This window comes from Bemisia tabaci, chromosome 3 (assembly GCF_918797505.1).
Source record: "Bemisia tabaci chromosome 3, PGI_BMITA_v3".
Taxonomy (NCBI): Eukaryota; Metazoa; Arthropoda; class Insecta; order Hemiptera; family Aleyrodidae; genus Bemisia; species Bemisia tabaci.
Window position 1 is genome coordinate 11,465,419 of NC_092795.1, and position 24,329 is coordinate 11,489,747.

The 24,329-nt window shown below is 42.1% G+C and overlaps 1 protein-coding gene across 1 annotated transcript; it reads left to right on the forward strand.

Annotated features, from left to right (window-relative positions):
* Nucleotides 1-5,526: 5,526 nt before the first annotated feature.
* On the forward strand, nt 5,527-22,997 carry LOC109044224 (uncharacterized). The gene is made up of 7 exons (XM_019061811.2): nt 5,527-5,811; nt 11,586-11,706; nt 14,561-14,980; nt 16,385-16,629; nt 17,446-17,784; nt 18,850-19,347; nt 21,700-22,997. Exons 1-7 carry the CDS (start codon nt 5,704-5,706, stop codon nt 22,183-22,185), a joined length of 2,217 nt encoding a protein of 738 aa, XP_018917356.2. The 5' UTR covers nt 5,527-5,703; the 3' UTR covers nt 22,186-22,997.
* Nucleotides 22,998-24,329: the final 1,332 nt, after the last annotated feature.

The following is a 24,329-nucleotide window of genomic DNA, read 5'->3' on the forward strand; positions in this document are numbered from 1 at the left end:
ACATAGTTCCGTTTGGTGAACTTTAAAATCCCCCATTTTCAGTTCACCGGTAGGAATCCCGCACATTATTTGCATTATTTCTTATCCAGCTCACCATGAGCACACCCTTTCTTTGCCACCCGCACATAGTTCTGTTCGTTAGGAACACTGGAAAAAAACACATTGGATCTAGAGTTCAGACTTTTGAAAACATTGACAAGAAAAAGTACTCTTGATTCAATCAGATTTAAGCTTAAATCAAAAGGAAATCTGCTCAAATTAAGAGGCTGGGTTCTTGATTTAAGCTTAAATCCGATTGAATCAAGAGTATTTTTTCTTGTCGATGTTTTTAAGAGTCTGGACTCTAGATCCAATGTGTTTTTTTTTCCAGTGTTGGCACATAGTTCCGTTTGGTGAACTTTAAAATCCCCCATTTTCAGTTCACCGGTAGGAATCCCGCACATTATTTGCATTATTTCTTATCCAGCTCACCATGAGCACACCCTATCTTTGCCACCCGCACATAGTTCTGTTCGTTAGGAACACTGGAAAAAAACACATTGGATCTAGAGTCCAGACTTTTGAAAACATTGACAAGAAAAAGTACTCTTGATTCAATCAGATTTAAGCTTAAATCAAAAGGAAATCTGCTCAAATTAAGAGGCTGGGTTCTTGATTTAAGCTTAAATCCGATTGAATCAAGAGTATTTTTTCTTGTCGATGTTTTTAAGAGTCTGGACTCTAGATCCAATGTGTTTTTTTTCCAGTGTTGGCACATAGTTCCGTTTGGTGAACTTTAAAATCCCCCATTTTCAGTTCACCGGTAGGAATCCCGCACATTATTTGCATTATTTCTTATCCAGCTCACCATGAGCACACCCTATCTTTGCCACCCGCACATAGTTCTGTTCGTTAGGAACACTGGAAAAAAACACATTGGATCTAGAGTCCAGACTTTTGAAAACATTGACAAGAAAAAGTACTCTTGATTCAATCAGATTTAAGCTTAAATCAAAAGGAAATCTGCTCAAATTAAGAGGCTGGGTTCTTGATTTAAGCTTAAATCCGATTGAATCAAGAGTATTTTTTCTTGTCGATGTTTTTAAGAGTCTGGACTCTAGATCCAATGTGTTTTTTTTTCCAGTGTTGGCACATAGTTCCGTTTGGTGAACTTTAAAATCCCCCATTTTCAGTTCACCGGTAGGAATCCCGCACATTATTTGCATTATTTCTTATCCAGCTCACCATGAGCACACCCTATCTTTGCCACCCGCACATAGTTCTGTTCGTTAGGAACACTGGAAAAAAGACACATTGGATCTAGAGTCCAGACTCTTAAAACCATCGACAAGAAGAAGTACTCTTGATTCAATCAGAATCTAGCTTAAATCAAGAACCAAGCTTCTTATTTTAAGCTAATTCCGTTTTGATTCAAGCAGAAATCCGATTGAATCAAGAGTATTTTTTCTTGTCAATGTTTTCAAGAGTCTGGACTCTAGATCCAATGTGTTTTTTTTTCCAGTGAATACGTCCAATTAAGCGTCGCTTAAATTCGGGAGAAAAGATAAATGAACGAGGCCCGATTACGTCTCTCAAATCTTCGGCTGTGATCCTCACGCAGCTCTTGGAGCATCACCACAAACAAGACAGACTGAGACAAACACAACATGGAAATAGAGCAAGGGAAAGGACACGTATTGATGACGGCGCAGAGATACAACTATTCGTGCTTGATGGATGCCCGTGTTGCATCTGCAAAATTGAAGGCGCGATGCCGCGAGGCTTGAACACGCAATACTCCGCTCTATACTCCCAATGAGGTGCCGTTCATATGCAGGAGAAAAGATAAGAAACAAGGTCCAATTACGTCTCTCCTATCTTTAGCTGCGTTAGCACTCGATTTTTTTCTTATTTTTCAATTTGATGTCTGATTCTGTTTTTTTGAGATGTATTTGTAGACCTATATCTAAAGCTCTTACATGCACTGACCGACCCTATAAAGCTCGCAGGCCACTTGTTTTTAGTGAGCCTCGGGTCGATTTGTCCGGGCTAAGGCATAATTTCATTCCACAAATAAAACCTCATACTTTTAAGCACTCATTTCCATTTAGAAACTTTTTAAGCAAAAGAACCTTCAATATTTTCGAATCCAATTTAACATAAAAAAAAACTTGCAAAGTTGGATTCTCACGCGCCTTCTCACAAGGGCCGGCCAAAACACGTCACACTCAGTGGCGTGGCGTGCTTTGCGATATAACGATTGATCGGCCATTTAAACCCATAAAAAGTATCGATAAACAGGGTGGTCGTAACGGACATCTTAATGATCGATTCTATACCACATGCTTCAAATGGGGGAATATCGGTAGATCGCAAAGCATGCCACGCCACTGGTCACACTGGATGACGGTCTGGGCTTGTCCACCTTGATTTTTAATCTCTATCCTTACAAGTTGTGAATTCTGTAAAAATTTGTCATAGGCAAATCCAGGGATGGCGTAGGCGGTGTACATCCCCCCCCCGGTTCGACTGATTGAGGAAGGCAGAAAGAGGAAGAAAAAAAGGAAAGAACGGAGTAAAGAAGAGGGAAAGATGCATGCATTTGGTAATCATTCATGATGAAATTGACTCAGACTGCATATCAGATGCTTCAAAAATTTAAAAATTTCCTGGTGACGGCACCGCCTAGACGCCTAGCCCCCTTTCACGCCTTTTCTCCGTTCGAGGTATGCCTGGATCCGCCTATGGAATTTAGCCGAGTCAATTTTAATACTTCCGCCCTTTTACTGCTCACATTTATTTATACTTTATTCAAAATCGAAAATTGTGTGAGAAGGGTCTTCACCGAGAACACATTGCTAAAGATCATTGGCAAGTAACACATAATCTGAGAACAGGTGTGCTGACCCGCGGAAAAAAACCCTTATTTCTCACGGTGATTACGAGAAAAAATCGGTGACACGCGTCAAGCCCCGTGACGAACTATGAGTCAGCATGTCATCGCCCCTCCTCCCCCTTCCCCGCACACTCGACAAAATACCGCAAACAATGCTGCGAGGTGCCTTCTGATACTGGTATTTCTTCAATTTAGATATTTATTGAGTCATCAATCAATGATTGGATATCCCGCAGAAGAGGATGTCGGGGACGTCTCATGAAGTAATGGGGGCAGAGCGTCGACGAAGAGATTTTATGATGTCAGTTGCCGCGGGGCGCACGGGGTCCCCCCCCCCCCCGTCCGCCCCCAAAAGAAGGAGGGAGAAAATGGAAGAAAGGAAGGAAAAGGGAACGGATGAAGAGGAGGGACGGACACTTATATTTGGTAATATTCATGACACAATTGTCTCAAACTGCATACTAGATGTGCTTTAAAATTCCGAAAAATTTCTAGGAGGCCCCTGGACCCTCTTCTGCCCCCTTCATTCGAAGGGTTTGGATTTTTTTGGCCAGATGTTGCTGAATAATCAGCACTTTTTTCAACTAGGTCTATGTAAAAAAGTCACATTTTATCGCAAAATCTAGCAACTATGGTTTGGATCCGCCTACAGACCGTTCATGAAGATACTTATGGCCCACAGAACTCACTTTTCAGTGATATCCATCGAGTTTTGTCGAGGAATTATAGACTTTAAATTTTCGACAGAGAATCCTGTTTTGTCCCACATAATAAGTTCCGAGTTTTTTTAAATCATTTTTGGAGTACAATGTTGCATTAGAATCTGTCACCATGATCGTCATGAGCATATTGAAATTTAGTACGGAGTTTTGTCTTGAAACTACGTTTTCGATTTGATATATGGACTTCTCAGTCGCAACAAATTAGGTTCATTCGTCATTTTCAACATTTTCTTTCACCAAAAATGTTCGCAGGAGATTCGTTTGTCCTCTCGACTGAATCGAACTACATTTTACAATACGGAACTACAATCTCTACTTCACTTGAGAACAACGTGTGTACGATTACTTTCCCTATTTACTTGCCGCTGATTTCTAACGAGGCTGCAAGTTTTTCAAAGATTTGGTCCGGTAACCCGAAGAAAAACCAACCCAAAACTATCAACTGCACGTTGAGGGTACTTTGTGTTCCACTTCCCATATTAACACAAAATAGGCACATTTTTCGCGAGTAGATTTGGTCGAAGTTTTTAACTTACTGCCAACCTCCGTTACAACTAAACGAAATTTTCTCCGGGCGACGGTGCGCCTACAACATTTAGTTTTCATGCTGGCAGCGTTGACGGCCCCATCTAAAATTCTCAACTCGCCTCGGGAGGTGGGTCAAAAAGTTGATGGATGCAAACGTTGGCAATAATCTATCCAGCAACTGTAGTTCTTGAGTTCAGCAGAGCGCGTTCTTCTCCATTGGTTTGCAACCTGCCGATCTGCGGGCTGATTATTGAAATTGATAGACAAAGCTATAGACAATTGAGACATATGGGGTATGGAGTGATCTTTTTAGTTGCAGTGGGTGGCTCCTATAGACAAAGGGAGAAAATTTTGGACTAACAATAGGTATTCTCGTGGACTGCCGTTAGTTAGTCTATTGCCTTCCTCCTTTGTCCATTGGAATTATCCACCTCCACCGATAGGATCCCTCCATATTCCTTTTGCCTTCTTTGTCTACAGATTTGTCTATCAATTTCATTCGTGAAAAGTCGACCGAATCCACTCGCCAAAATTTGCCCGGCTGCGCAGCAAGAATCAATGCAATCCACTTGGTTGTGCACTGAAAAAAAAATTCTCGGCGTTTTTACCAAGGTCCGTTGGCACCTTTACTTTTTCACTTTTTTACCAATTATGGGTAATTTTACCAAGATAGACTGGTAAGCTTCAGGTAAGAATACCACTTTTATTAGTAATCAATTCCCGGTAACTTTGCCATTTTATCTCGGTAATTCTACCACAGTCGTTAAAAATTATTGGCGTTTTTACCGAGGTCCAGTAAAATCACCGAGAAATTTCAATAATTTTACCGAGATTTCTCGTAAAATTACCATTCCATAAATGGTAATTTTACCAGGAAAACTGGATCAAATAGAACCCTGAATTCTTGGTAATTTTACCCTTTCTTAGTAAATACAGCGAGATTTTTTTTTTCAGTGCGCCTTATATCAGTTACTTTTTCTCACTGCGCAGCAAGGACCAATGGAATCCACTCGGTCGTGATTCCACCTGGAGCTGGAGATCCATTCCTCGAGGCTGGCAAGAGGAGCGGGGAGCTTGGAGCGGTTGGATCATTTCGGGCAGCCGGAGTTAAACGTCCTCTGTTCAATGAACAATGAGACCGCGTCGCGGGGAGACAAAGCAAGCTTGCCGTAGCCGACGTGATCGCGGAAGAGTTCCCTGGCCTCTCCGTCCTCCGGCCCCCCCGGGTCCCCTCCCCGGTGCCCGGATCAATGTGGCATAGATTCCGGGCGGATAAGCAGGAGTCTATTGAGTCGTTATCATTGCGACGGAATGTCACTTTCCTTTTCACCGATCTGGGTTTTCGCGGCGGCGGCCTGGCGCGTAACCCTCCCACTCTCTCGCTTTTCCAGGCGACTCTTTCATTCTGGTTCTGCGACCCGGCGGGAGCACCACCGCCGCGGACGCTCCCGGCTCCCCGCATTCGACGCGTGTCCGTCGCCGTCCCGCCCGTGTCCGCCGCCGTCCCGCCCGTGTCCATGGAGCCGTGAGCCCCCTCGGCGACGACTCGACGCTTCTCCGGCGGCGTCGCGACGCCCTATGATTGCCCCGAGTCTCGTGCGTGTTCCCATGGATTCCGCCCGTCAGCTCCTGCTCCGCAAGAGTCCTTGTCCCAGTGCCCACAGACCTCGCGTCATGCAACTCATGGTGAGTCCACATATCTCAGTCGATCCATTCTCCACCGGGAAAACGCTTTGGTGAGCATGCTCAGTGAGGTAGGTCAAGTGGCATCGCCTGGGTTTCCAGTGGGTGCCAGCCCTGCCCGGGATAGTGCCTAGGTTTGCGGGAGTGGGGCTGTCGGCTAGTTATTGAAGTTCAAAATCAGCGAACATTGTAATGCAATGTCTGAAGGTAGTAGCACTGAATAGATTGGAATTTGGAGTGGAGCCGAGTGCTAGAAATAATGTAAAATTTCTCTAAAAAACTTACATTTTATTGACAAACTTAGACCGAAGCTTTTCTAAGCGAACACTTCATCTTCAGGGTCACAAAATCGATATCACAAAGGCCATAATTTAAATTTCAAACATGGTGACAGATTTCATTGATGGTAACAATTGATAACAAGCTATAAGACCCTGACGATGAAGCGTTTGCTTAGAAAAGCTTCGGGTCTAAGTTTGTTAATAAAATTTAAGTTTTTTAAAGAAATTTTACATTATTTCTAGCACTCGGCTACACTCCAAATTCCAATTATTGAAGTTGACAGACAAAGCTATAGACAAAGAAGAAAAAAGGCAAATGAAGCGATAGACTAACAAACGACAACTTACAGCGCCCGTAGGTAGTCCATCGTGGCCCTCCCTTAGTCTATAACAACCACTCGTTTCAATCAAAAGGATCGCTCAATTATTCCTTTGTCTATCACTTTGTCTATCAATTTCAATGATCAGCCCGCAAAGGTACCAGCTCAAAATCTAGAAAATTTTACTTGGATCCAGCATTATCGTCGGTTTTTCCGCGTTTTTAAAGAAATTCACCGAGTGAGCCTCGCTCTGGGACTCATTTGGAAAAATCCAATTGTAAATTGGAATTAATTTTGCAACATGGAACTATAATTAATGATTTTTTTTTAAAATATGTTTAAAACCTAAGAAAACATTCGGTTACATGAAATAAACTACATTTTGAAATGTTTTAATTTTCATTTTCAACGGGCGAACCCAATTACAAAAAACACAGCAATGCAAAGGTAGACAGTAGAAGACAGTAATATGAAGACCAGTAGAATGAAAACAACATAAATTACAGAGAATAAGAAAACAAACAAGATGACAGAAATTAGTTGAAATCAGTCGAACACAAATGAAGCGTCCTTGGCCTGGCTCTTAAAATGGCAATTTAAAACAAAAAATGTTGGCTCAGTTTAAAAACAACGTGCATATGTACTGTAAGTTTTATTATGCACTAATGTGTTTTCACGGATGAGCCAGATATTGTAGTTCTTAATCGCAAAATAAAGTCCAAATATAATTAGGCTGACTCTAGGTAGTGATATCCACTTACGGAATACTAAGATGGGTAGGTGGGAGATTTTACCAAAAGGTGAAGAGAGGAGGGTCAAAGGGAGGCAAGGCATCAAGCAGAGTTACACTTTTCCCCCAGTTTTATAAAGTGTTTTCCTTCCCTTCTCCACTTCATTTCGGGGATTAAGGGGGGGAAAAATCAAAATCGAAGAGAAGTGTTCTTTTTTGGTTAACAAGAAAAATAATATTTCACAGCAACCCCTATCTAAACAGTAAGATCATGTTGTTTTTTTCATCTGTGTCATTTAAAAACGAGAAAAAGTCAGAGTTAGCATTACGTAAATTATTAGGATGGGTTTTAGCATCATGGAGTAGCACAAGGAAGTGAAAGAAGTCAAAATACCGTCGTTCAGAATGATCAGGGGCCTCTGTGGCAGAAGAAATTTACAGGGCTGCTCGAAGCAGTCCGGATTTCCCTCCCCAAAACCTGAAAAAGTCCAACCAAAAGAGGTAATTTTCTATAATTTTAAGAATTTTTTTCCTTCGGATACCCTCGTGAAAACAATCTACCTTAAACATACCCCTTAAAAAAGGTATGGTTCTGGATTTGCTTCTTGAAAATGATAAGGGCGCAAGAGGGATGTCGAGTTGTGAATTTTAGTGTGGCTTGATAGCTCCTCTGAGTTTTTCAGCCTCCCCTGGTAAAAATTGGCGATAAGAGCTGCGTTTCAAAATACCATAGGAATAATTCTTATAGCCGGCTAAAGAAGGCTACAGAAAATCATATAGCTGGCTGTAGAATGCGGAGAAAATCATACGGCCGGGCTATACGAAGCGATAAAAAATTATGCAGCCGGGTAACAGTTCCTATCGCCGGGCTTTACACTTTATCGCCTGGCTGTTGCTTTTTCGCCATCGATTATAAAAGGCTAGAAGAAATTTTGTAGAAATTTGTGTGCTTTGGATATCATTAAGTTTGATACGGAACCACCTTAATATTTACAAAACACATATTATATTTTCCTTTAATACATATTTTTTTTCATCAATTAAAATGAGAATAATCCATACAGGATGTGCAAACATTTCAAAATCATGAGTTGAATAACGCTGACTCCGCCAGATTAAATATTAGAGCCTAACACAAAGCGGAGCGGCGGCGCACTGGCGCCTACAAACCTAACAGGGATACTTCACGCATTGCGCAACGCGTGAAGTATCCCTGTTAGGTTTGTAGGCGCCAATGCGTGTTTCGCGCTGGCTGCCCGCCTGCCACGGCGCTTGAAGCAACTATTTCACACCAGAGGTATTGCACAGTATCATACGAAACTGAAGGCGCTCTAATATATTAGTAATGGCAGGCATCCATCAAAAGTACGGAGCTTTCCTCGCAAAATAAATCAAGATACTACGGCCCAAAAAGAGAGCAGTATTCCAAAAACTCACTAAGTCCTAGCATCCGTAATTAAGCAGTAACGTTTAGCATACACTTTGTCGCCTGGCTGTTGCTTAGTCGCCATCGGCTATAAAAGGCTATAAGAAATTGTGTAGCCGGCTATAGAAGCTATTGGAAATCTTACAGCCGGCTGTAGGTCTATGGTATTTTGGAACACAGATTCTAATGCCAATTTTTACCAGGGTGAGAAAATTAAATCAAATAGGCACCTGTGCTAAGTTAAGACTTCAAATTTGACCGCAAAACTAAGCACCACGCCGCAGTTTAGATCTTCAAGTTCTTGTCTTTAATTACTTTGAAGAGGATCGTATACTTGATAATCAATTGCATCGTTCTCATGTTACTCTTAACTTTTCAAATACATTTTTCCGTGAAACTTACAATTAATCTCACACGGGCATTGTTACTGCAGGAACATGTGAGTAGACTTATTGTAATACTGATTGGTTAGCCAAAAGGATATGTCTTTTCATTATCATCTGTCAGGTTACAATATGTAAAGGGTTCTGTACCTTATTTTTAAAGAGCTGCTGTGTTCCAGGTCAGCACTCAGTAGCGAAAATCCTTGTCTCGACTTTTGTATCCTGTTTACGCGCGTGTCCCTTGCAGCCCGAAAAAATGAACCCCCTCCCTTACAAATTTGCAAAAATATTTAGATTCCTGACACCCTTTCATTTTGTCTAGTAGAAATCGCGGTGGGGCAATCCAAAAAATACTTCCTCTATCCGCAAGCGGAGCAAGGAGGTAACAAGTTGATCGATATCACACACCGTGACAGTGCATATGCATACCTTAGGTTTACCTGCTTTAGTATCATTGGTGATGAAATATTTACACGGTAATGGAGATTTTGCATGTGTGAGGAACATGCGATTTGACTGATGATTCCTATGTAAAAGTTCGCGAGAAACACGATGGTGCCACTGGTTTTCGCTGAAATCATCTCCCAAGCTCAAAAAAAGCTCTCAAGTTGAGGCCAAAATGGAGGGGATATCCCGCCCTACCCTGAGAGTCCACCTCTACATCAAAACAAACTCTCCATGCAAAGATAGGGATCAAATACATTGACAGGGCTGCCACTTTATTTGGGGACTCTAAAACTGAAAACTCGGCAACCTTGCCAATGTATTTGCTCCCTATCTTTGCATGAAGAGTTTGTCTTAATGTAGAGGTGGACTCTCAGGATAGCATGGGATATCCCCTCCATTTTGGCCTCAACTTGAGAGCTTTTTTTGAGCTTGGTAGTTGATTTCAGAAAAAACCAGTGGCATCATCGTGTTTCTCGCGAACTTTAACATACGAATCAACAGTCAAATCGTAAATTCCTCACACATGCAACATCTCCATTGACGAAACCAAGGTGGAAGTAACCATATTACCACAATGAATCATGTTGATCATAGGTTTTTTCTTTTTTCCTTTCTTAAAGGTGATGCCTCTAACAGTATTAAACCTCACTTAATGGTAATCAATCAGATTATTTAACCATCAAACCACGATTAACCGACCATTTCAATGGCTCTGCTGAATGACGTCATAAAAGTGTATATGGAGACCCCTCCTGTCTTCGACGTATGGTAGATGACGTATGTGTGAAATTTCCACCGAATACGAAGCCTGCCCCCCTTCTCCGCTCAAAATCGACCTCTCTCTCATACAAGTAAAGAGAGAGAGGTCGATTCTGTTCCCCTCTCAAGATCATACTGAAGCCCCCCTCCCATTTCCCGCGAATTCTTCATAGATGAGAACAGATATCCCGCAGATTTTCCGCAGACCCCCATTCCACTTCCTACTTCCGCCCCAAAAATTCCGATCAGCTCGGTCACTCGAGCGCCACTGACCTTACATATTTCAAATCTGTCTGCTTCAGTCAAACATCGCACACTCCTGTGTGCAGTTCGCGGAAACAATATGTGATAATTTAGGCCGCTTTGTGCATTACCAAAAAGGAATATATACAAACGAAGGTATTTAATTTTTGAGGATTTCTGGTCGTTCAGATATCACTGGGGAATAAGACTTCATCTTTCACAGAATTTTTCCTTTTATTACCGGGATTTTCAGGTTTAGCCGACGATCTTCTTTACTACTATAAGGGGATTTCTATGATTTCCTGCCACAGTACAGTATTGATTCTCATTCTTGACCTCGTCGTGAAATTTTTGGAAAGAATTAGCCGTGCATTTGTTTATTTTTCCTTCTTTTTGTGATCTCAATATTTCTTGGACTCATTAATTCTTTATATACGCTGGAGTTATAAGCCTGTGCGCTTCTCTTATCTCGTTTTTGGAGGCATATTTACCGTGATGGAGGGTAAAAGGATGATTATCATGGTAGCACTTACCGATCCTCTATTTCTAAATATTAACATTTGAAAGAGTACTTTATAGACCTCGGCAGTACATCCTCTTCTATCGACTTAAGTCGGCCGACTTTAGCTTTGACGTAATCAATTAAAACTTACGTACTTTGCTTGAAATTGGGGACTGTAGCATACTTGTGGTAAAAATGCCAAACCAGGTGTCTTCATTTACAATGTTGCAGATTTTCCGTTGTATTTTACTTTCTTGAAAAATAATTGGATTGCATTTTGCAATGAGGATCTACTATTTCTGACTCATTTTAGAAACAATATAAGTGCCACTAGTTTTCCTAAACAGATGAGTGCCTCTACAGATGATTCCAAAACTGTAGTTACTTATTGGAAAATGCATTCCAACTAATCATTGTTGTGGGCAAAAAGTGTGTGCGGTTTTTCTTTTCCCTTTCAAGGATATTCTAGAAAAATGTGCGAAAATATTCAGTTGTACTCTCTCATAAAAAAAAAATTTACGCTTTGAAACAGCGCGATCGACATCCACGTTCTCGTAGTTTTACAGTTGATATTGACACTTATACATAGTTGCATTAAATTGAAGTAGTTTTAAGTGCTTTTCCTGCATTTACACGCAGAGGAAACATACGTTCTTGCTTCTTTTGGGCATTATTTTTGTTCCCAGATGCGAGTTGTCTCCCTCGTGTGTTTATTGATGGTCCCAGTTCATACTTTAACACGAAAGAGAGGGGAAGGAAAGCAAGAACTAAACATGAGGCTCAAAGGGACCGCATCGACGACCACTGGTGAGACGAATTTCATTTCAAATTATTTTCATTGCGCAAATCGTGCTCTGCGTGACATTTTAAAGAGGATGTTTTACGTGAATTTTTAAAATCAGAATGTTTAAATTCACAACTTGTCTAGTTGAAATTTGCCATTGATATTTCGGACTCCAGATAGGTTTTGTTTTTCCCTGCACCTGCCAAACAACTAAAGTCCTCTCTTTGCAGACTCAATGGAGACTTTGCATAAAATTATACTATTGTTTCATCTGAAAGTGCCGATGAGTGAGTTCAGTTTGCAGTATTTTTCATGATGTTTCACTGAAATGGGGAATTGTAGAAAAGTGAATTTGAAAAAGAGAAAATGTGCCGCCTTGTGGCACATGGCAGCATGTTTTCGTGTAAACAGTGGGCGCCGCTTATTGTGGTCAACTTGGGCCGGGCCACTTTGATCACATTAAACGGCTGATTATAAAAAGCGAAAAAAAAAAAGTGAAGTTACTCACGATGATTTTGTCCCGACTGTTGACCGTCCCTTGTTCAGCACGCCTTCGTTTTCTCTTAAGAACAATCTTCAATTCCCAGTCTTTTAGCTAAAGACTCGGCTTTTTGGCCGGTGGTAACTTCTGCGCAGCATCCCGCTGATTTTTATTCAAAAGTTTGTCGTAATCCTGTAGAATTTGTTTCTTTTCTGCCGTGGTTAAGTCTCTTCGACGTTTCCTTGAGTCCGCCTCCATAGCTTCAGTCAAAAAATAAAACTTTAAAAACGGCAATAAAACTTTAAAATGGGGAAACACTGAACTGTACGGACGCGATGCGAGTCTAATAACCGCGCGGAAGGCACTGATTAGGTGTGTCTGTCAACAAAAATAAGCTCTCACACCAGGTAAGTGCTGATAAGGCTCCGGATTCCCGATCACAATATGCGGCCGGCGAACACAATACGCGGCGGATTTCGTATGGAATTGGATGTTGCCGGTCCGTTCCGCGAGAAATGATTCCATTATGCGGCCGATTCTATTAACCACGTTTCTAATAAGCGGCGCCCACTGTATTTTAGCAGATTAGGTTATTTTGTCATAATTCCTCCAATAACTGTTCAATTCAGAACTGATGATTGTCCTCATGCTCAGTTTCCTTGGTAGTTTCATTATAAACATGAAATTTAAACAATTTTAAACACCTGAAAATTCTACAACACTATTGAATTACTTGTCTTTACTATCATTAATGAAAAAACAACTTAATCCGCCCGTAACGATAATACAAAATCAACTTAAAATGGGAATAAGGCTGCAAAATAAAACACTGAATAAAAAACCGGGACTTTTTGTAGTACTCACCCTTGCATTTTCAATCGGACCTACAAAAAGAGCAAATTAAAAAGGAACAAACTAATACTGAGTCTTGCCGCTGTTATTATGATGAGACTCAAAATAAAACAATAGTCTCACAATAGCAGCGGTGAGACTCAGTATTTGTTTTTTTAGACTCAAAATAACACAATGGTCTCAAAATAACAGCAGTGAGACCCAGTATTAGTTTGTTTCTATTTAATTAGTTCTACTTATATGCAGGTGGAAAATACAGATGTACGTACTGCTAAACTGCCGTGCTAAGGAAGAACGCCGTATTGACATTCGAGAGTTGTCAAATTTCTCCGGATAAAACATGTATTTTTGAGGAAACTTTCGCATATTTTCCCTTGAAATTCTCAGACACCTCAATTGGAGTTACAAACGTAATCCCCTGGTAAATCCAAAGAGAGATATTCACAAATACTCCTACAAATTCGTGATTTTTCGATGGAAATTTAGCAACGCCTGGTGGCTCATACGGCGTTCTTTCTTATCAAGGCAGTAATCGTCCCGGCTTTTAATTTTATGTTTTCACCGAAAAAAAAGATGCCGTAGTAGCATCCCGGATTTTACGGTTGTTAAAAAAATGCGCAACAACTCTTGGATGTTGCTATTAACACTCTGGCAGTCAACGTAGCATGATAGGCTGTAAAAGTAACATCCTAGGATGTTACTTTGACAGCCAGAGTGGTAATGACAACATCCAAGAGTTGTCGCACATTTTTTTAACATCCAGGATGTTACTACAGTACCTCTTTTTTTTCGGTGTATTTTGCGGCCTTAGCCCCATTTCTTGTTAATTTTTTACTATCATTCCCCATAATGGAGATGTTGCATGTGTGAGGGATTTGCAATTTGACCATTGATTCTTGTATAAAAGTTCGTGAGAAACACAATGGTGCCACTGGTTTTCTCTGAAATCGTCTCCCAAGCTCAAAAAAAGCTTTCAAAGTGAGGCCAAAATGGAGGGGATATCCCACCCTACCCTGAGAGTCCACCTCTACATCAAAACAATCTCTCCGTGCAAAGATAGGGAGCAAATACATTGACAGGGCTGCCGTGTTTTCAATTTTGGAGTCTCCAAATAAAGTGGCAGCCCTGTCAATGTATTTGCTCCCTATCTTTGTACGAAGAGTTTGTCTTGATGTAGACGTGGACTCTCAGGGTAGTGTGGGATATCCCCTCCATTTTGGTCTCAACTTGAGAGCTTTTTATGAGCTTGGGAGTTGATTTCAGAGAAAACCAGTGGCACCATACCATCGTACCATCGTGTTTCTGGAGGAACGTGTGGAGGAACGTCTGGAGGCATCGTGTTCATCGTGGAGAGGTGAACTCTCAGGGTAGGGTAGGATATCCCCTCCATTTTGGCCTCACTTTGAAAGCTTTTTTTGAGCTTAGGAGATAATTTCAGAGAAAAGCAGTGGCACGATCGTGTTTCTCGCGAACTTTTACATAAGAATCAATGGTCAAACCGCAAATCCCTCACACATGCAACATCTCCATTCCACTAATTTCAGTCGCATCCGTGGAAAAACTCCTATCCAACGAGTCCTCGCCGTTGGTGAATCAAACGACAGGGGCGGAATCCCAACTGGAGTTCCAGATCAACCCCACGAAGCCCCCGTCGGAGGCGATCTCGGGTGCGAGCAGCAACGTCAAGTCCCGTCTCTCCGACTTCGACAAGCTGAGCATGTCCGTGGAACAGAGCATCGAGGAGGTGAAGAACCCGCTGCACGAGAAGCAGGGATACTTCCCCAACATCCTGTCCCCCTCGACCTACGTCCAGATGCAGCCGGTCAAAAGCTCCCACGTCAAGCGCCAGAAAGCCCACGAGTCCAAGGGAGGATCCATGCCGCGACCAGCCCCGGATCAACAGTATTTTCCGTCGCCTGAGCCCGCTCCACCCGACATCAACCCTTTCCAGCCTGAAATCAAAGGTACTTTTATCAAATTAACTGGAAAAAAAGAAAGAAAGAAAAAAACTCCGGCCGTGGAAACCGTACTTACGGGCTATATAGACATATCGTCAACGGTCCGAAATTTCCGAGTGCTGGAGCCGTCAGCCCTCAGAGGACCCAAAAAAATGAAAAGATTTTCATACCCAACTCCCAGTTGTCCAATCTCCCTATGGCCGGGAGCGATTGGACCAATAAGAATCGTATAAATAAACTAGCCTATGTTTATTTCAAACTTCACGACAAGACTTAAATTCTGGGGGATGGGCCGCGTGGCGGTCCATCCCCCGGAGGACGCTGATACCTGACTCTCATCTGTCCAATCTCCCTATGACCGAGAGCAATTGGGCCAATAAAAATCGTATGAAAAAAAATCATCATTTATTTCAAACTTCATGCTAAGACTTAAACGAAACGGAACGAACAGAGAGGAGGGTTCCGTCGCTTTTGGATTGTAGTCTGTAGGAAAGGAGCGTACCTTCAATTGGACGTATTTCTGCCAAACGGAACTATGTGCATTAAGACATGAGCCCTAAGACCCATAAGATTACATGTATATCAGGGCTCACGTCATAATGCACATAGTTCCGTTTGACAGAAATGCGTCCAATTCACTCACTTTACCCTACCGACATACCAAGATTCAACATTCCCCGCTTTGTTCGATTGAGTACAGGGGAGAATTTCAAGAGCTCCCTATGATCCAAAACGCAAGAATAGGAAGAAATAAGTCGTAGAATGACTGAAAGATCACGAAAGTTTCGTAACTGATGTTTTTCGAGTCAGTAATCTCGAATCTTCTGTCAAATTGCCTACATTTTAACATTCTGATCTATTAAGTGTGGGCAAGTTTATGGCATGCTGCGGCGCGGCGTGCTGCCAGCTTGAAACGCGCACCAACGCCTACAAACCTAAGGGGATACCTCAAGCATTGCGCAATGCGTGAAGTAGCCCGTTAGGTTTGTAGGCGTCAGTGCGCGTTTCGCGCCGACAGCACTCCTTGGCGTTCCCGGCGGGCGAGTGGTGAACGATTTCTAGCGGGGAGAGCTCCCTGGCGGAGATACTCGTATATTGTATAATTTTGTTTTAATTTTTTTTTTAAATTTTCAATTTTTAAAATTACACACTGGTCGGGTGAAGTAATTAGTGAACTCTCAACGCTAGATGAAGTGTAATAATGAACGGCGGGTCGTGCGCCTTGCGCGCTGCAGACGGTGTTAGGTGGCTCATTAAATTCTCCCCTTAGTTCTGTCGCGCTGATTCGTTCAATTTTTCGCTAAATTTGAAATTCCCATAATTTTTCAGTGAGTTCTTTTTTTTTAAATAATCATTGGATTAAATCATGATTTTTTTCGTAGACTTATACTGTTACACTCTCTTTTCCAGAGAACGTCAGATACGTGTACCCATCAAATCAAGGACCGATGACTTACCATTATCAGCCACAAAATAATGGTGGATATTCGTGGGGCTACGCCCCGCAACCCGTCCCTATCGATATTAACCCTTTCCAGATGAAGAAAATCCCCCGAATGGTCTCGTCGAAGAGGAGACCCAACCCTATGAACATGCAGCACAAAGAAATAGCCAAGGAGGAAGCGTCCCTTAAGGTTCCGAACTTCTACAACGAGGTATGATGTATAAAGTATTCACCCCCTTCCTTTCAGAATATTACAATAAATGTTTTTAAAAATGAATTAAGGAAGGTGGAATAAAATGTATAAGAATTTATTAAAATACAACAGATAAGTATATTCACAATGAAAGTTTATAGAGACTGTCGACCTACGAAGGCTGTGCTTTATGTCAAATGGAGTCTTGTTATTTTAAAAGACAATGAAAATGTTGAATTTGGTTAAGTTGAGGAAAATATCGGATTTGATATTTCGGCAGAAAATTACCTCTCGTGTTCTAAACACAAGTTACGAGTAGTTTTAATCATTTTTATGCCAATATAGGCCGTAAAGTATCATCATAGCCCGATAATTCCGTGCCCTAAGCACGATGGATTTAAAGTTGAGCAATGAAGATCTTACTCTCGGAACGTAGGCTTTTACTGCTCGCAAGTTCCTAACTACCATAACTCCCGTTTTGTCTGACATTTCTGGTCGTTTTTCGTCATAAAATGTTCAAAAATTACTCATCTATTCTTCGGTATCAATAATTGGACTGCATTTTGCAATTTGGAACTATAAATTCTGGCTCATCTGAAAAAAACGCTTATGTGCATAGAGAAACTAATGGCACATACGTTGTTTTTAAACCAGGCCAGACTTTATAGTTCCGAACTGCAAAATGCAGTCCAATTCAACTCTGATCAATTCGAGACGAAGGTTATTTCTCCCGTGGTTGATCAAAATTAGTAAACATTAAAACAAGGGAAAATATTCAAATTGGTAATCAGTGCCAAATTAAAATTAAACTGATTGTGAGCTGTGAAATTAAAGGTAGGAGAGAACTTTGAGAGCGGGAGCTTCGAGCACAAATACGCCGACCCGGAGGACGCAGAGGAAACAGAGGGGAACCCTGAGCAGGGAGAATCCCTGGAGGAGGTGGAGGACGAGAAAGAGCCTACGTACCCGGCGCAGAAGATAAAGACCATCAAGGAGGTGTACAGGACTCCGATCGTCGAAGAGATAGACTACGCGAAACACCCCAAAAAGAAGAAAAAACCGCCGGCCTACGTCGAGAACACCGTCCGCCACCATGAATTCAGCATCAAAAACACCTACCCCGCCAACCCGCAAGAGGAACTCAAACCCTCCGAGATTCCGTCTTTGGAACAGGTAATTATGAAGATTCCAATCAATGCACTTATTAAGAAATTTTGATTTCCTCCACTACCCGCTATTATCTCACCCTCCCCCTTCCCTTGACCGACATGTTTCAATGTAGATTTTACAATAAAATAATGCTGGGTTAAAGTAGCTTTCCACTACCGTAAAATGTACATTTGAAACATGTCGGACGTATATTTTAACAATTTAACTGTTAAAACAGCAATCCATTTCGTCCGCGCAATATCTAGCGCAGGGTAGAAAAATTTCATGAAAAATAAAATCTTGAAATTTCACGTGAAATATTTCATGACATTTCAGAAATTTATGAAAGATACTAAAAAATACCAGTTCTTTTTCATGTTTCGCAAAGTGTAAAAATTGTGAGAGTGTTTGAGTTTATTAAAAGAGTGTTTGAGTGCGGGTTGCATACTCTATAGCCCCTGAAAAATATATTTCACAGCCTCATGAAATTTCATGAAATATTTTGCTGATATTTCCAATCTTTCATTTCTTTCTTACGTTTCATGCCACCCTGTATCTGGTGCCCCTCCATCCCTATTATCCCCATTCCCCTGCGTAGAAGCACAAGAGTGAGACTTTAAGGCTGTGGGATCGCCGTACTCCACCACCCTCAGCGCCCTCTTAAAATGTCGACGCATATACATATAGGTCAAGAGGGAGGCGGCCGCCCTTCTCTAAAAAATTTCAAGAATATCCTTTCTCACTTTCTTCTCAAAAAGATCTATAATGTTGGTATTTGATTCTGGAATAAATTTAATGCTGCAATCACACGCTGAATGTGGCTTAAATGTGGAAGTCATCGGCCCGATGCCTGAATTTTGCGCGTGACACGCTAAATTCAGCAACGATTCTCAACAACCATCGGACTAATGTTGAACTTGTCCGAGCTATTCGAATAGATTTGATACACATCTGGATGAAAATAACTCGAATTTGCGAAATGTCAGCCGTTGGGCGATGACTGTTGACTTCCACATTCAGCTGCTATATTCAGCGTGCGATTGCGGCATTACATTCTTTTCTTACGTGCATACATTTTCCTTGGTGCAGGTCACGAAATTCGTGCCGCAGGGCCCTCTCCTCCGAGCGCCTTCCACGGGAGTATCAGCCAGCGTGCGGCTGACTCCCTTCTACACGATCTACCCGCGGAGCGTGGTGACGTTCCGCCCGGTGAGTCCCCACTACCGGCCCCGGTCAAAGGGGGTGACGATCTTCGTGCGCAACGGCCTGCCGCCCTTGCGACTCACCCGGCAGCCCCCGCCGACCTCTGTGACGGTCCATCGGCACCAGCACCGGCACGTGGCGCCCCCCTCGGCGCCCCTCTGCGCCCCCTGCTCCGCCCCGCTCAAGCAGAAGCAGAAGCACGCCTACCCGACGATCCAGGTCCGCCCGCTGAGCCACAAGGAGGCCGCCAAGCTCTTGAGGAGCACGCAGAAGTACAAGTCGCCCAAGAAGCAGGTCGGGTGTGTCACGAGTGTCCCCTATCTCAACGGGCGCTATCGCATCAACCCCCTGTACCACTATGATTACAACTACCCGCAGATCAAGGTATTCGCCATGATAATAATTTCGCTATCTTGAATATAGATGTTGCGTGTGTGAGGGATTTGCGATTTGACTGACTTATGTGACTTAAACTTGAAAACTTATGTGAAAGTTCGCGAGAAACACGATGGTGCCACTGGTTTTCTCTGAAATCATCTCCCAAGCTCAAAAAAGCTTTCAAGTTGGGGCCAAAATGGAGGGGATATCCCACCCTACCCTGAGAGTCCACCTCTACATCAAGACAAACTCTCCATGCAAAGATAGGGAGCAAATACATTAGCAGGGTTGCCATTTTTTAGTTTTAGAGTCCCAAAATAAAGTGGCAGCCCTGTCAATGTATTTGCTCCCTATCTTTGCATGGAGAGTTTGTCTTGATGTAGAGGTGGACTCTCAGGATAGCGTGGGATATCCCCTCCATTTTGGCCTCAACTTGAGAGCTTTTTTTTGAGCTTGGGAGTTGATTTCAGAGAAAACCAGTGGCACCATCGTGTTTCTCGCGAAATTTTACATACGAATCAACAGTCAAATCGCAAATTCCTCACACACGCAACATCTCAATTACGTCACAGAAAAGCTATATCGACGATGTAAGTCGGCAATCACATAACTGGGTTTGCGACGTCGCAGACTTCCTATTATACTTTATTTATTAAACGGAGAACTACTCAACGGCAATTCTTTAAAACTGCCGTGATTTTTCTTCTCTTCTCGTCTCTCAAGGACTGATGTCAATTTGTTCTCCTTTAAAAAAATAACATACAGGCGGAGATTTTCAGATACCGCAAATGAATTATGTGATTGCCAACTTACGCCGTCGATATATTGATGGTCAAAGTGCGAAACCAAGTATCTTCATTTGCGAAGTTGCAAACTTCCTGTCATACTTCATGTTCTCTTTCGTATTTTATGGTGTTGTATTTATATAGGTTTTCATTCGGAAAACTAATCAAGGTAATCCCTTGAAAACCCCCTTGATTTTTTTGTCCTGCAAGCAAAATAACCTGAATAAATGAGAAGGTATAAATTTGGCTTTTTCTCACCAAAAAAGTAAAATGGGAGTGAAATTTTTAAATTTTGAAATGGGGATACGTGGGGACCATCGATGAATCGGTTTATTCTAATTGTTAGCATTGAAGATGGTTACATCATTGTTATTGTTTGGATCCAAATGAATTCAAAGGGAAGTCCTGGTTGTAAAGTCACCACTGATATAGTCATTTTGTCCTGATTTAACTAAAATCAGCCTAATTACATCCCTTCGCTGCCTAACTTATCTGATATTTTGTAATTTTTAAAAACAGAAAACTAAGCAACATTGAAACTTGAAATTGTGTATTATTATTCATTATCTAGAGTAAATATAAAGAAAATTCGAAGACCTTATACTTAAGGTCTTATAGTTCAGGTGCTTACTACATAGTGGGACTTTGTGTTCTATTTTCCATATTACAGAGGCGGATCCAACAATTTGACAACACAGGACTTCCTCCATTTAAACCTATGCCAAATAATCGATTCTTGTCGAAGCACTTGGTCCCTCCAAGAATCAATACATTTCCATAGGTTTCAATGGAGAAAAGACAATTTTGCCAATTTACTGAATCCGCCAATGCCATATTAACATAAAATCTCGGTTAACACAGGATTTCCTCCAATTAAACCTATGCCAAATACGATTATTTGGCATAGGTGCCAGGTGCTTCGACAAGAACAGATGTTCTTGTCGAAGCACCTGGTCCCCCAAGAATCGATACATTTCCATAGGTTTCAATGGAGAAAAGACAATGTTGCCAATGGAGATGTTGCATGTGTGAGGAATTTGCAATTTGACTATTGATTCTTATGTAAAAGTTCGCGAGAAACACAATGGTGCCACTGGTTTTCTCTGAAATTGTCTCCCAAGCTCAAAAAAAGCTCTCAAAGTGAGGCCAAAATGGAGGGGAGACCCTACCCTGAGAGTCCACCTCTACATCAAAACAATCTCTCCGTGCAAAGATAGGGAGCAAATACATTGACAGGGCTGCCACTTTATTTGGGGACTCCAAAACTGAAAACACGGCAACCCTGCTAATGTATTTGCTACCTATCTTCGCTTGGAGAGTTTGTTTTGATGCAGAGGTGGACTCTCAGGGTAGGGTGGGATATCCCCTCCATATTGGCCTCACTTTGAGAGCTTTTTTTGAGCTTGGGAGATAATTTCAGAGAAAACCAGTGGCACCATCGTGTTTCTCGCGAACTTTCACATAAGAATCAATGGTCAAATCGCAAATCCCTCACACATGCAACATCTCCATTCACTGGATCCGCCAACGCCACATTAACACAAAATCTCGGTTACTTCTTTTGACTCTCCAGGTGCCGAAAGGGTTCTCGACGTACCCGGTCTACTTCCCGCGGTTCCCGTCGGCGCTCCCCCTGAAGAGCCCCTACAAGTTCGTGGAGCCCTCGATCTACGCGAAGCAGCACTTCTACACGGACTACGCGCGGGCCCCGCTGCTGGAGGCGAAGACCCCGACGGCCGACTACCAGGTGCAGGAGTCGGAGGAGGAGGCGCCGGAGCGGCCGACGGCCGGCGGCGGGGCGGGGGGCGCGGGGTCCCAGGAGGAGTACGGCGGGAGCGAGGAGGAGGACGACGCCATCCGGAATCAGATCGAGTCGGACTACCAGACGACCAAGTACCACGACGACCAGCACTTCAAGCCCGAGGACGAGAGCCGCACCCGGGAGGTCTACACCGACTACGGCCCCGACGAAGAGGAGTCCAAGATCAAGACGTCCAAGTTCCAGACCAGGAGGCCGAGGAGCAACTACGCTTACTCCCATCAGATCCATTACTATTGAGGGGTCACCTGGCCGCAGAGGCGGAGAGAGACCCTCTGTTCGCCGAAAAAAAAGGTGATCCTGATTTGAATAGAGTCCCTTTATACCCAGAGTTAAGACAACTCACTTTTGGCTACCTTTTGGTTGGGCTGAAAGTGGCCTAAAAAAATCCAATTCTGATTGGTTCTCGCTCATGGAGTCACAAACGAGTGCACCAAGATGGCGGTGACTCGAATGTGAACAAAAATAATTATAATATTACCTAATTGTGGTTTATCAAGGGTAAATTGTTATTTCCATCGGTCCGAAATGAAAATAGATTAAGAAATCATTCACAAACCTATCTCATTTTCTTTTTAATTGATCAATTTTGTTGATGTTGTTGTTTTTGGATGTCAGACATCGCAGGATTCCTTATTCTTATCCCTCAATATCGTTCGTTTCGGTGCACTCGTTTGTGCCTCCATGGCCAGCCATGGCCGGCTGCCAGTCAGCTGATGATCGAGTTGTCTTAACTCTGGTATAAAGGGACTCTAGATTTGAATAAGTGAGAACGAAAACACACCAACTCGAAAAATGAAAATGATCGAGACACACGCGAAACTCCACAGTAGTTGAGGAAGTTAGCACAAGGGAAGGATTTGTGGTGCCGAAAGACAAGTATTTAAGGACGCATTTAAGGTCCAAGTTGGAACAGATGCGTTAACTTCAATGAGCTTTATGAAAAATTACTCTCTTTGATGAAATTTGAGTATTTTTGAGTTACCGAGTTGGTGTGTTTTCGTTCTCACTGCTTCATTTAACATTCTGGAAGTAAAAAAGTGTTAATTTAGCGGTATTAAGATGTAAAACTAGCGGCGGTTAATCCAGCGTTTTGTGAGTTCTTGCACACTTTTTTACACCCAGAATGTTGAATCAGCATTACTTTTTTGGTGTTGGTATCATAGAAATGATGGGAAGTTTTTACTTTCGGGACTCCAAAATTCAGTTGTTGACCTAGCTACCAGGTGGATGTTTAACGATGTGATGATCATTTAATTTTGTAAACAAACCGAAGGATGGGAAACTTGTTCAGCTCATTACGTCACCCGAGGCTCATTATCAACTTAGTACGACTCAAAAGTCGAAAAAAGTTTGATGACTGTTGCTCCCTTGTAATCGTCTTGAAGAAAGTGTTGAATCCTTGAAAATAAAAATTTCACCTGGCGCTAAGAGGTTAGATGAGAGACTCTCTTTGTCTCGCTACGCGGCAGTAAGGATATTTTCAAAGACACTCCTTCAGGCCTTTTTCACACGAGCAACAATTCGCGGAACCTTCAGCTACGCATCAATGTTTGTCGGTCTTTACGGGACGTTTTTCCGCTATTTGTCGCAGAGAAAAGTCGCACTTAAGCGTCCAGCCCACTGTCAAACTGAGGCACTCAAACTGGCATTAATTCTTCAATTTCTCAGCCATTTATGCACGAAATTCCTTGAAAATTTCAAGATCTGATCTGTGATGTGTCTAAAACACATCGGCTACCTTCAAAGATCGTCGACCCGAGGATCTTTGAAAGGCAGCAGTCAACAACTGCACCGATGTGCCAGTTTGTGGGCTTTAGTTTGTTGGTGGGCTGGGCGCTTTAGGAGTGCGACAAATACTGACCTACATATCAACTTAATAGTAATCACAGGACCAAAAAGGGTCCTTGCAAAGCTCCAAGACCAGCTGAGAGAAGAAGAACAAGTGAGAGCAAATTGTGTCATATTTTGTTCTTCACTCGATTATTAGTGATTGTTTAATTTGAATAATTAGTTAAATTGTTAATGGTTTCACCATGGAATGCAATCCTGTGTGTGCCTTCAAATGCTGTGATGGCATTTTTCATCGTAAAATGATGAGTCTCTAACGGCTGCATCAGATAGGTAATCAAGTTCCTAATAAATATGGCGTTTTTAATATAGATCCTGTAAGCCTTCAAAATTCCGAGGATTATGATTCCTTTGTGCTCATATTTTATAACTAAGCCAAATATTTACGCGAGCTTTCGTGCTTTTAACCATATGAAAAGTTATGAAACCATTCGTTGATTATCTTCATACTTTGTTACATGTTTTGGTAAATATTTGATCTAGTTTCCTTGTATAATTTAGCTCTTAGTAATTAAATTATTGTTATTCTCACA